General features: G+C 38.1%; 2 protein-coding genes across 15 annotated transcripts; both read left to right on the top strand.

Moving 5' to 3' along the window:
* Positions 1–1,630: 1,630 nt before the first annotated feature.
* LOC113715502 (uncharacterized) lies at positions 1,631–5,958 on the top strand. 9 transcript variants are annotated; one of them, XM_027239717.2, is made up of 15 exons: positions 1,631–1,958; positions 2,299–2,441; positions 2,946–3,091; positions 3,198–3,309; positions 3,479–3,631; positions 3,940–4,044; positions 4,153–4,236; positions 4,317–4,432; positions 4,536–4,637; positions 4,722–4,838; positions 4,968–5,024; positions 5,145–5,211; positions 5,338–5,391; positions 5,484–5,558; positions 5,659–5,958. In XM_027239717.2, exons 3-15 carry the CDS (start codon positions 3,048–3,050, stop codon positions 5,806–5,808), a joined length of 1,236 nt encoding a protein of 411 aa, XP_027095518.1. In that variant the 5' UTR covers positions 1,631–1,958; positions 2,299–2,441; positions 2,946–3,047; the 3' UTR covers positions 5,809–5,958. The 9 variants fall into 9 exon arrangements, with proteins under 9 accessions (XP_027095518.1, XP_027095517.1, XP_071927499.1 ...); XM_027239716.2 differs by having other exon boundaries at positions 2,874–3,091; XM_072071398.1 differs by having other exon boundaries at positions 2,299–2,445.
* A 454-nt stretch (positions 5,959–6,412) lies between these two features.
* LOC113715503 (uncharacterized) lies at positions 6,413–11,860 on the top strand. Of its 6 annotated transcripts, none has more exons than XM_072070755.1 (16): positions 6,418–6,919; positions 7,027–7,141; positions 8,099–8,207; positions 8,318–8,429; positions 8,590–8,742; positions 9,289–9,393; positions 9,680–9,763; positions 9,849–9,964; positions 10,071–10,172; positions 10,251–10,364; positions 10,508–10,564; positions 10,660–10,726; positions 10,866–10,919; positions 11,037–11,111; positions 11,224–11,259; positions 11,383–11,860. In XM_072070755.1, exons 3-16 carry the CDS (start codon positions 8,179–8,181, stop codon positions 11,518–11,520), a joined length of 1,242 nt encoding a protein of 413 aa, XP_071926856.1. In that variant the 5' UTR covers positions 6,418–6,919; positions 7,027–7,141; positions 8,099–8,178; the 3' UTR covers positions 11,521–11,860. The 6 variants fall into 6 exon arrangements, with proteins under 6 accessions (XP_071926857.1, XP_071926856.1, XP_071926853.1 ...); XM_072070752.1 differs by having other exon boundaries at positions 7,959–8,207; XM_072070753.1 differs by having other exon boundaries at positions 7,953–8,207.
* Positions 11,861–12,239: the final 379 nt, after the last annotated feature.

Here is a 12,239-nt window from a genome sequence, read left to right as displayed (position 1 = left end):
GATAAACAAAAATTGATTTATTATAATTTACAAATAAAATACTTCATAGTTATCTAAAAAATATGAGTAAGAGAGAATGATGGAGAGGAGGGAAAAAGAAGAAAATGACTTTCGTTTTTTTTTTTTTTAAATTTTTTTTTTTGAGCTCCGTTTATTTGATATGTTGTGAATAATGTGTCAAGTAAGGGTTGCTATAATCTTTTTACGATTGATATGAGAGGTAAGTGATATTTCTAAAATCTCAAGGGTGCCAAGTGATATTAATAGAAATCTCAAGGGAGGTTTCTGATATTATCCCCTATGTTAAAAGTACCAAATTTGAACTAAAAATGCCTCAAAATCACTTTTAGCATCCAAAAATATTTTGTTTTAATCAAAAAACATCTCAACCCCAAATATAGTCCAAATGTGTTTAGTAATTGAAACATCTTGAATTACGTTTACTTTCCTCCAAACCTTAAGAATTAGAAGAGTTCACGCCCCCAAACATCTGGGACCAAAATTACAATTCCCATTTGTGCGGTTGGGTCTACCAAACTTCTACTTTGGCGACCGCGCATAGATCACCGGCGGCTGCAACGGCCAACCCCTAACCGCGTCAGCGGTCAATATTCTCATTATAAACTAATTGAAAAGTCAAATACTTTAGAACTCAGCGTGAAGACTCGTGACATTAACATTTGACCCGTAAATACAGCTCTATTATTAGGCCATCAGACACTACTGAATGCTGTCGAGACTATTTTGGATAATTCAATGAAACCATAAGATGGGAATTTAGTCTCAATTAAGCATTAATGGCAAAGGCAATGGGACTGGAGGGGTTCGAAGTCTTCTTCTACGTTTAATGCTAGGTTAATATATATTAATTGGTACGAACAAATTGGTTTATTTTTATGCTGAAAAAGCGTTACAGCTCCTTTTATAGCACAACATTAATTCATCATCACTTTGTTGAAGTTCTTGTCAACAAACAAAATGATTTGATTTGTCTTTTAAAATACAATACAGAGGAATTTTACTTTACCAAAAAGCTTCAATTCCGTCCCAGATTCCTTATTTTGAATTTGTAACGCAAATAAAATATATATTTTTTCCAAATACATATATCCAAATTAATTCCGATTCATAATCAAGATTAACATGGAAGAAATTCGAGTGTCCTAGCTAAAATAGGAAGCATAATCAAATGCAGAGTACCTGAGATATTAGATATTAGTAGTAGATTGCCGGGTAGCTGAGCCAATGGATGCTGAGCCACTGGATGCTGGGCAGGGCATAAGAATCCAATCTTAAAAACGTCAAAACTTTAAGCTCGTCCAATAGGAAACAACTACATGGTTCATTTGCACCTGATTTGCCGGCCTTTCTGGATTGCCCTCCCTTATTCTTGTTTTCCTTTTTTTTTTTTTTTTTTTTCTTTTAAAAAATAAATAAAAACAAGTTCTGGTACTTTACTTTGTTTGAATTCTGTTGTTTTCATTGCGGTATATTTGTCTTTAACTTCTCCGGAGATAACAAGCTACAAAGTGAAAACCAAACTGTAATGCCTTCCCTTTTTCCGCTGTTTATGAGTATTATTATATCTTTGTGCTTGTTTACGTATTTTTTAAGTTTTCCAAGCTCCCCAACAGGCGTCAAGCTAAAAATGGTTGTTATTGAGGAAAATTCATTAAACCCAAAATCCAGTGGGACTAGTAAACAAATTCATAAAAACAATTACGACTACATATTAGTATGGAATACGATACCCAACATTAATTCTTTTAACTCTCTTCCTTTTCCCTCTCTATTTCTGTTCCACGCGACCTCCATAAAAGCTGACCAATTTGTTTCTTCCTCAACTCGAATTTTTGTTTCTTCTTCAGTTTCAAATTCTTCATTCCTCATCCTTCCTAACACAATTTGTGCTGGTCAGGAGAGCCCACGTTTCTTCCCTCAAAACTTTCAGTTGGCCGGTAAGTATTTTCTCGTGATCCCCTGCTTGATTTTCTTCATCTTTATATGATCTTTTTCTGGGTTTTTCTTGCTAGTTTTGGCTACCCTTTTAACCCATTCTTCCTTTTAGCATGCATACTTAAAGTGCCTGAGCATGTTTAATTGTCACAAAAATTATGTTGATGCGTTAAAAATGTGATCTTTGATGTCAAAAACGGTATGCTTTTGGTGCTCTAGTACGAAAGTATGAATGCAAGTTGATTAATTTGCGTGCACGTCGATGAAAGCAAAGAGGAATACGAAGTAAAATTGTAAGAATTCTTGGGCTAGTCGTTTGGTTTGAGCTGACTTTATGTGCAGGCAAAGAGAATTCTGGCTCCATTTGCAACAGTCGTTTTATTGACTTCAAACTGGAGGCTCGGAGGCGGGGGGGAGAGAATACTTTTGGGGAGATATTGAATATAAAGTTGGGTCAGTGAAGCTAATGATGGTGGCTTGTTCTTGTAGGTATCGAGTTGTTGAATTGAGTTACATTGCGCCTAAAACCTGTAGTCTTTGTGTATGACTGTAATATTGACGTGATAGTCAATGTTAGCACATGTTCTAATTGGTTGCGTGATTAGTTACTTGTAGAGGGTATTGAGTGTAGAAACTCCGAGGGGTTCAGCACTGATATTAATGGTTGCTGTGAACTTTTGGATTTAAGCTTTTCTGGTTTTGTTAGTAAAATTCAAATAGCTTCAGAATTGATAGAGTATTTTCTAGGTTTACTGGTACAAAAAATGAAAGGGCACTATTACATGTGATTATGTGGGAGAGTTGCCTAGAAATTTAATTATACTGGAGATAGTGAACTTAATCTGCAATGATACGTGGATTATGCAACCAGATACTTTTTCTTTTCAATTTATTTTTTTCTTTTGCACCATTTGCAGGTTTTACCTTTCTTTCCTTCCTCCTACTCTCAAACTCCATAATCTACTGTAACCTGCTTCTGATGATTTCAGGTTTTGCTTAATCACCCTAAGTATACTTCACTTCCTGCTGCAGAGTGACTGCTGAAATCTTTTTAGGGAATTAGGGCAGCTAACTAAGTTTTCCATGTGACTATGAATTCAGAATCTCTATATATAAAGGGAAACTTTGGACGCAGGTTTTTATTTTGCTGAGTTACTTTGTAGTTGCACTAAACTAAGGCCTTTTCCACTGGCGTGGAACGGAACCAAGCCAGGTAATTTACAGTTTGTTGCTTCTTGCAGTGTGCTTCCCAAGAAACCAAATGAAACTATGAAGATTTTTGTTGCTGTATTCATTGGATCCCTTTTTGGATTCTTAGTTGGATTCTCTTTCCCATCACTTTCATTAACCAAGGTGCAGACTGTTTCTACCTTAATCTATTATTTTCAGTTCCCTTTCTCTCCCCACTCCCCTCATCTTCAGCTCTTTTGGGGCTTTTCTCGTTAGGTGTTTTCTGTTTAGTTTTGAATCCATGTTCATTCAGCAATTGTACTTGATAAATGTTCATTGTTGCTATTGGCAGCTAAATATCACATCCAGTCTTATTTGTGATTTTTCCAAAGTTGGGCACAAATTTAGTAGTAACTCCAGCCGAAATATCCGAGATGCTCTGCCTTCGCTGATTGGGAGCAGAAATAACTCCCTTCAAAGCCCAAACATGACCGATCTATTAAAGGTACTACTTGTCTTCCTAATCTTAGCATGATTAACAAGCCTAACAAAATGAAGTTCAAGCTCAAATATCACATTGGCTGTATACAAATTCTGAAGCCTGCGATCGTAATTTTAATGATGTTGCTTGATAACACCCTTTGCTAGATAAGTATGTAAAGCTTATGCATCTGAATATGTACTTGGAGAGCCTAATCTACCTACTTCATTGATCTCCATCTATGTAACGTGTGAAGGCAGATTTTTGAACGTGATTCTTTTATATTGCCGTATGACATTCATGCTTTAACTACCTCCTGTCTTCTGATTTAGATTTGGGTCCCCTCAAATCCAAGAGGTGCAGAAAGATTACCACCGCGCATTATTGCAAATGAGTCAGACTTCTTTCCTCGCAGGTTATGGGGCAAACCAAGCGAAGTAAGTTTTCAAATGTAAATACTGTTTAGGCGTAGAAATGTCTGGAATCTTAGAATATCTGAAATTCTGTGATATTAATCTGACATCTAAGCACATTTGTACTCATAGGACCTGACTCACAAACCAAAATATCTGGTCACCTTCACTGTTGGCCTAAACCAGAAGAACAACATTAATGCAGCTGTGAAAAAGGTGTGTAAACATTTCTCTTTAATCACTACCCTCTGCCTCTGTGGCTCTCTCTCTCTCTCTAATTGTGTTCTTTCTGACAGTTCTCAGAGAACTTTACCATCCTTTTGTTCCATTATGATGGCAAGACAAGTGAATGGGATGAGTTTGAGTGGTCTAAGCGGGCCATTCATGTCAGTGTTCATAAACAGACAAAATGGTAAGAAATGGTCGACGAATGAAGCACTTGCAAATTCTTTTTATATACTTCTATATGGTTTCTCTATATTAGGCTAACATCCTAAACGTCAATCTCAAACAAGGTGGTATGCAAAAAGATTTTTGCATCCAAGCATTGTTGCACCATATGATTACATATTTATATGGGATGAGGACCTCGGAGTTGAACATTTTGATGCTGAACAGTGAGTATCTGGTTCCACAATTCTTAGTCAAAGTGGTAGTAAAAGTTTACATGCTTGCCCACTTACACATGAGCTCTTTCCCAGATACATAAAACTTGTTAAGAAGCATGGTTTGGAAATTTCCCAGCCTGGTTTGGGCCCTAGTAATAAAGGCTTAACATGGCAGATGACAAAGAGAAGAGGTGATGAAGAAGTGCACAAGTAAGAGCGGAACAGCCACATATATCTTTCTGTCCGGTCCTTGTTTAGGATAATGCTGATGTTTTTTAATCATCTAAAGGATATACATTCATCAATTTTTCTAATCTATAAGCCTTGTCCTTGATCCAGAGAAACAACTGAGAAACCAGGCTGGTGCAGTGATCCCCATCGCCCTCCCTGTGCAGCGTATGTATTTTATTCCTTTGTACTCATAATCACTCTCTTCTCACCTTGGTTTGAAGCTCACCTTAGTTTGAAGTTTATGCAACTGGATAATAGGACATATTTATCCTCTTCTGTCTACAGATTTGTGGAGATCATGGCTCCCGTTTTTTCTCGGGGTGCATGGCGCTGTGTGTGGCATATGATTCAGGTATTTTAATTATCATGATGGAGCATGCAGTCCAGATTCTGTAGTTGTTTTTTGAAACGTCCTTTTACTATACCGCTTAGCACTGCTGACCGCATAACTTATCGTCTTGATGTTGGTATATTGCAGAATGACCTGGTCCATGGTTGGGGCCTTGACTTTGCCCTCCAAAGATGTGTTGAGGTTTGTGCCGGATCTTTTACTTATTCTGATTGTGGACCATTCTGGAGCTAACTTCTTCAAAAAGTTGAAAATAATTTCTTTTCCTTTTTTAGCCTGCCCATGAGAAAATTGGTGTTGTGGACGCTCAGTGGATCGTTCATCAGTCTATTCCTTCACTTGGGAGCCAGGTTGTGCAATAAGCTTCTTTGGCAGTCCTTTACATAAAGATGCGACTGCATCAACGTGTGTCCTGGACTAACTGTTTTCCTTTTAAATCCCTTTTGCCAGGGTCAATCAGAGAATGGCAAAGCTCCGTGGCAAGGGGTACGAGAGAGGTGTAGAAAAGAATGGGCAATGTTTCAAAATAGGATGTCAAATGCAGAGAAAGCTTACTACCTGGGAAAGGGAATTGATCCTTCCAATTTCACATCTCATTAGAGGATGGCACAATTAACTTGTACAAAGAATACCATCCAATTTTTTAAGAGGAAAAGTTCTATATATATTTTTTATACGTATCTAGTTGTAGTTATAATTCTTTATAATGAAATTTTGTAGGGATCCACTCAAATATGCTCTTTCTCTTTCTCTCTCTCTGTCTTTCTTTCTTCTTTTTTTTTTTTCTGTAGAAATGTACATGTCATCAAACGGGAAAATTCAAGTATAAAAGACAGTTGTTATACGTGAATTCTACAAATTATGCAAATGCATGGACCACTGTAAGAGGAAACATACAACATGACATGGTGAAACATGATACGTGTAAAGCATAAATAGGGCATTCCTCAGCCGGATGGAAACTGATCCTTAGTCAAGATCTTAATATCAAAATATATCTAGCATCTTGTATTTTGGTCACTTGCTAAAATAGAGGCTTTTGAAATTCATGCCGTATATCATACTCTCCAGTATTGACCTTGCCAAGATGTAACTTCTCTCTCTTTTTTCATCGTTCCTTTTACGTTATTTGGGTGTCAAATACTCAAAGTCCTGTCATTGGCTCTATCATGTGAGATTCCACAGAGAAAGAATGCCAAATCTCATACGTACATTAGTCGGTAAACTGAAGAACTTGTACAGTCAAGACAACGCATTCGTGGTCTGGTCTATTGATGATCTTAACCCTTCAATTTCATGTTTTGAAGCAATCTGGAGAGCTAATTGCCTCCAACTATCATAAACCTGAGAAAAGAAACAAGAAACGGAAATAAGTTTCCTGAACACGCGTGTTAACTCAACAGCAAATAAACTACTCGTAAATGCTTATGACTGATAGAATGGGAGTTTGAATCCCCGTTCTCTCTAGTTCGCCTAGTTTAAGAAGAGTTTCGGTTAGGAGCATGGGATTCAGGAATGAGTACCGAAATAAGTGACACCCGTATAGTTGGGGGAGTGGAGTAGAATTGATCCAACATATTTCACAAAGGGAAAAAAATGAAGAACGAAGCTCATTCCAATTCCAGAGCCAAACATGCAGAGGAAGGGGAGGATTTATTATGATTACCTTGGCAAATGGCGATAGGATTCCCGAATGGACCAAACGGCCTGTGTAACCTTTTGCTCCTTATCCTGAATTATCTCAGCTTTTAGTCTAGCGTTCAAGTTTTTCTTAGTCTTTCCCATTTGTTGCTTGACGATTTTTTTTTCCCCATACAGATTCTACAGTGTTGGTTCTGGACAAGCCGCGTTTTATTCTTGAAACTGTGACTGCGATCCCGGGCTCACATCACTCATACTTTTGATCTCTCTGGGATTTCCTTGTGACTTTTAAGTATCCTTCGTTTTAACTCTCCGTTTTTCTATGCATAATTTTCATGTTTATACTCGTTGATATTCCATGACACTCGTATGAATGCGTTAAATTTATGATTTTTTGTCGTTGTTGAGCTTGCTTTTTCTGCCAATGGATGGAAGGATGAACGAAAGTTTATTTTATCTGCTTAAACATTCAGAGCAACAGAGGAAATAGCTAGTAGTATTATTAGGCTAGAATTTTTTTTCCTTTTACTGGTTTGAACTGCGTTCAGGTGGAGATAAAGGCATTCCGCTCTGATCTAAGTCCTGCTTTACCTTTAAACTAAGCAAGACAGAATGTTTCTTATAAGTTTTCTCCCTTATGAAACTTTAAAATTCAAGGGTCAGAACCTGAGCGGTATGTCATATGGACGGTTTGAATGTGGAGTAGAGTCAAACGAAGCTTGCTAGCTACCGGGTGGCTTGTCTTTGTAGGTATCAAGTTGTGAATAGAAACTAATTGTGCTTAAAAAAGTAGTCTTTGTTTGGATCGATGAATTCTTGCCGTGATTGTCAAAGATAGCACATGATCTGATTGCTTGCTTCATTAGTAACTGATGAGTTGCTTGTGGAGGGTGTTAAAGAGTGTGGAAACTCGTGGGTTCAGCCTTTACTGGTTTTTATTAGTAATCGTTTCTACTTAGCTTCAGCATATACTAGCACTTTTCTGGGCTTATTGGTATAAATGAACAAGACAATTCAGTAAGTGATCTTTATAGAAAAGCTTGAGCTCTTTTTCATATTTTTGGCTTTGAGATGTTGAGATTGTTTTCTTTTTGACATCTCAGTTTCAGTTCTGACGAGATTTCTGGAGATATTGAGTTGTGTTGGAGATAGATTCTGTTTTCTTTTGAAGCGACTGTGGAGATCTCAGCATTCTTTCCTCCTTTCAAGTCCTCTAATTCTGTTATCTACTATAACTTGCTTCTGATAGGTTCTGGTGCTTATTTGCCACAAGCAGAGACTGCCGCTACAAGCTGTTTTTGGCAATTATCCCAGCCAATTCAATTTTTGATGTGTAAGATGGGAAATTCTGGACGGAGGTCTGTATTTTATGCAGTTACTCATTAGTTGGACCGAGTTACTTGCCAAAACTTGAGACTAAACCAGGCCTTTTCTTCAATAACTATTTGACTATTTCTTTACATTCCAGTTTGATTGTCAGAAGGCCAAACGAAACCATGATAATTCTAGTTGCTGTATTTGTTGGATCGGTTTTTGGGTTCTTAATTGGAGTCTCACTCCCAAAACTTTCATTTACCAAGGTTCAGAGTATTTCTACCTTTATCTTCCCCTCCCCCTTCTATAGTATCCTAGCCTGCATTTCTAGTAACAGCTTGCTTGCTTTGGTTGATTTCTTGATAGCTATGACCTGGTGCAATTTAGCAATTAAGATTGACAAATGGTTATTGTTGCAATTGGCAGCTAAATATCACATCCAGCCTTATTTGCGAATTTTCAGATGTTGGGAGCAAAATGAGAAGTAATTCTAGCCAAATCTGTGGAGATGCTTTGTCTCCCCTCATTGAGAGTGAAAACAATTCACATAGAAGTCAAAACATGAGTGATCTACAAAAGGTAAGCACTACTAATCTTCTAATTCTCAGCATGATTATATAGCCATAAAAGTTTGGCATTAGATGCCTAGCAATTCCCACAGTAATTTTTTTTTTCTTGCTCCATTGCATAGTAGTTACCTTGAGGATTTGGCTAACGAAAAATCTTTTGCTCCTCTTCCATTCTCAAATTGTTAATGACTCCCTGCATGTTTGTGGAACAAATTGGGAGTGACACTGTGGTAGCCTATATTTTGTACCATAGCGCACTAAAAACGCATTTTCATTGCCTGCTCCAGCCTCCAACTACTTGATACACAATCTTCAAGTCCTCAGTTCAGCTTCAAAATAATAACCGATGATTTAAAAGACTTCAAAATTCCTATGTCATTTGTTGTTGCCCTTGCTGGAAATTCATTGATAGCTCCTGCATTTGAATATGTGATTGGACAATTCATACTGTCTACTTGACATGGGCGAGCGATTTTTGCAAATGGACATATTAAGACTACAACTGAACACTTTAGTTTAGTTTTTGACGACTCCTTCCCCCGATTATCTGGTTCAGATGTGGGTCCCCTCAAATCCAAAAGGTGCAGAAACATTACCTCCAGGCATTCTCGCCATTGAGTCAGACTTCTTTCCTCGTAGGTTATCCGGCAAACCTAGTGAAGTAAGTGCTTTAATGCAAATCCACAGTACCCCATTCACTTTCCAACTCCTCTAACGACTTAGTCAGAAGACTTCGTGCTTTATTATGCGGTCTTTTCCCTTTAGCACATGAAAATGATAAACACGTAAACATGCATGAACGTTTTCTGCTAAGAAATCTTTCAATTCATCATTTCGCCATGTTTATGGTTAAAGAAAAGCATCTTAAAGAGTTTAACAGTAGTAGAAAGACAAAAACACTAGAGTCATTTACCACATTTAATCTGCGAATGAATTTGTGATCATAGGACCTAACCCACATACCGAAATATCTGGTGACCTTCACTGTCGGCTATGATCAGAAGAATAATATTGATGCAGCTGTGAAAAAGGTGTGTACATCTTTCTGCTTCCCCAGCCTCCATATGCCCCCTGTCTCAGAAATGTTTTCCTTTCTAATCGTGTCTTTCCCTACAGTTTTCAGATAACTTTACTGTACTTCTGTTCCATTATGATGGCAAAACAAGTGAATGGGATGAGTTTGAGTGGTCTAAGCGGGCTATTCATGTCAGTGTTCCTAAACAGACAAAATGGTAGAAAATGATTGACATATTAGCAGCTTCTAGCAAATAATTTTTCATGTACCTCTGTTTGGTTTTCTATAATTGGCTTATCTCTCAAACTTCAACTTCGTACAAGGTGGTATGCCAAAAGATTTTTGCACCCCAGTATTGTTGCACCCTATGAATACATATTTATATGGGATGAGGACCTTGGAGTTGAACATTTCAATGCCGAAGAGTAAGTATGTAATTTGTTGCGCGAAATCCCAGTCAGTGGATAGTAGTCCCGATAATTGATATGATGAGCTGTTTCCAGATATATAAAACTTGTTAAGAAGCATGGATTGGAAATTTCCCAGCCCGCTTTGGATCCTACCGGAGTTTTAACTTGGCAGCTGACCAAGAGAAGAGAGGATCGCGAAGTGCACAAGTAACAATTGGATTTTTTTTCGTTTATCTCCCTGTTGTCCAGTCCAATTCGTAATGCTGAAAATGCCAATGTTTTTTTATTATGTGAATGTTATATTACTATTGTCATGATCTCCCTTCTAATTGTTCTTGTCCTTTGATCAGAGAAACAACAGAGAGACCGGGATGGTGCTCTGATCCCCATCTCCCTCCGTGTGCAGCGTATGAATCAGTGCTTCTGTTTTTCTTATGGATTGCACTTCCCTTTTTTACCTGACGTTAGAATTATGTGCTTAGCGAAGATGACATTTTTGCAGATTTGTGGAAATCATGGCTCCCGTCTTTACTCGAGACGCATGGCGCTGCGTGTGGCATATGATTCAGGTATACGATCATTTTGGAGCTTCAAGTCCTTGGGTTTCTGTAATACTTTCTCCTGGATATTGGAGCAGACAAAGTCCTTAGCATCTCTGCTTTTGCTGACTGCATATTATACCATCTTTCCGCGGTGCGGGAATTTCAGAATGACCTGGTCCATGGTTGGGGCATTGATTTTGGGGTCCAAAAATGTGTCGAGGTTAGTGGTGCTCTTCACTTTTCAGTTACAACTTTGTTGACACTCCTGCTTGTTATTTTACTATGGAGCTACATTGCCTTCGCTACAATGAAAGTACATTGTTACGCTTTTTTGCAGCCTGCTCATGAGAAAATTGGAATTGTTGATGCTCAGTGGATTGTTCACCAATCCGTTCCTTCACTAGGGAACCAGGTATGTGTATATATATGTATATATATTGTTTGCAATCACCTCTATTTGATTCGACTTGTTCACCATGTAAACATGGAATAAATTTATCTTTCTCCCGGCTGTGTTTTTTTAGGGTGAGTCTGAGAATGGCCAAGCTGCTTGGAGAGGGGTAAGACTCCAAAGGCAAAACTTAAAAAAAGAAATTGCATTCTAGGATTTGTTTATAGTGTTGTTTTCAACTCCCAAGTCCAGTGAATGAATGCTAATACATGGCTGTTTTTGATGGTACAAGGTACGAGAGAGGTGTCAAAGAGAATGGTCCATGTTCTCGAGAAGGATGGAGAATGCGGAGAAAGCATACTACAAGGACAAAGGAATTGATCCTTCCAATGTCACAAAGTCGTGCCGAGGCTGCAGGGGTCGGCACTAAAGCAACAAGTCAAACAACTCTATTCATTAATACTCAACTTCTTCTTGTATTGCTATGCCTTATTCGCCAGCTGTTATTGATGCTACTATACCATTCGCTGGGTACTGAAATCAAGAACTTTCTGCAATTAATTTTAAGGTCCTGGCACTGAAAGTGCCATATGTAAGCATATTATTAGAAGAGAAAAAGGGTCCAGGATACGTGGTGGTCTCCTCTGACTTCCACTTCCTGAGTTCCTGATTCCAACTGCAAGCAAAAGAGCACCGAGTCTCGATCGGTACATAGATATAACTTGTCCGAAGGTGGGATTCTTGAATGCCATCGACTACTACTTAATTAATGTTGTACGGTGCTGAGCAAATTGCTTGCTTTCTTTGCCTTCAACAATCTCCGTTGAATTTCGTTTTCCGTTTCAACTAGTTATTTGAAATCATAATAATTTAAGGAAATAGAAAAGGGGAACATCTATGGGGGTGTTGTAACTTCCCTTGTCCGGCTCAAGGCACGATATCATTGCTACTGATTAACACAGTTGTGTCCATGCTGTTATTCGAGAATATGGTTAGATCTCTACTAGAAGTAGTAGCTGGTGCTACTTTAGGTTCAGAGGAAGATTCATCTCATGAAAGGTTTGAGGGTTCAAGAAGAGCAGGAAGAGTTTCCATTACCCGCTATGGATCTCTATGCAGAAACAGGTGCAAAAATGTTGCCAGAACCGA

Source organism: Coffea arabica, chromosome 11c (genome assembly GCF_036785885.1).
Source record: "Coffea arabica cultivar ET-39 chromosome 11c, Coffea Arabica ET-39 HiFi, whole genome shotgun sequence".
Lineage (NCBI taxonomy): Eukaryota > Viridiplantae > Streptophyta > Magnoliopsida > Gentianales > Rubiaceae > Coffea > Coffea arabica.
Note: the sequence above shows the minus strand (reverse complement) of the source record. Positions and strands in the feature narration are given on the sequence as shown.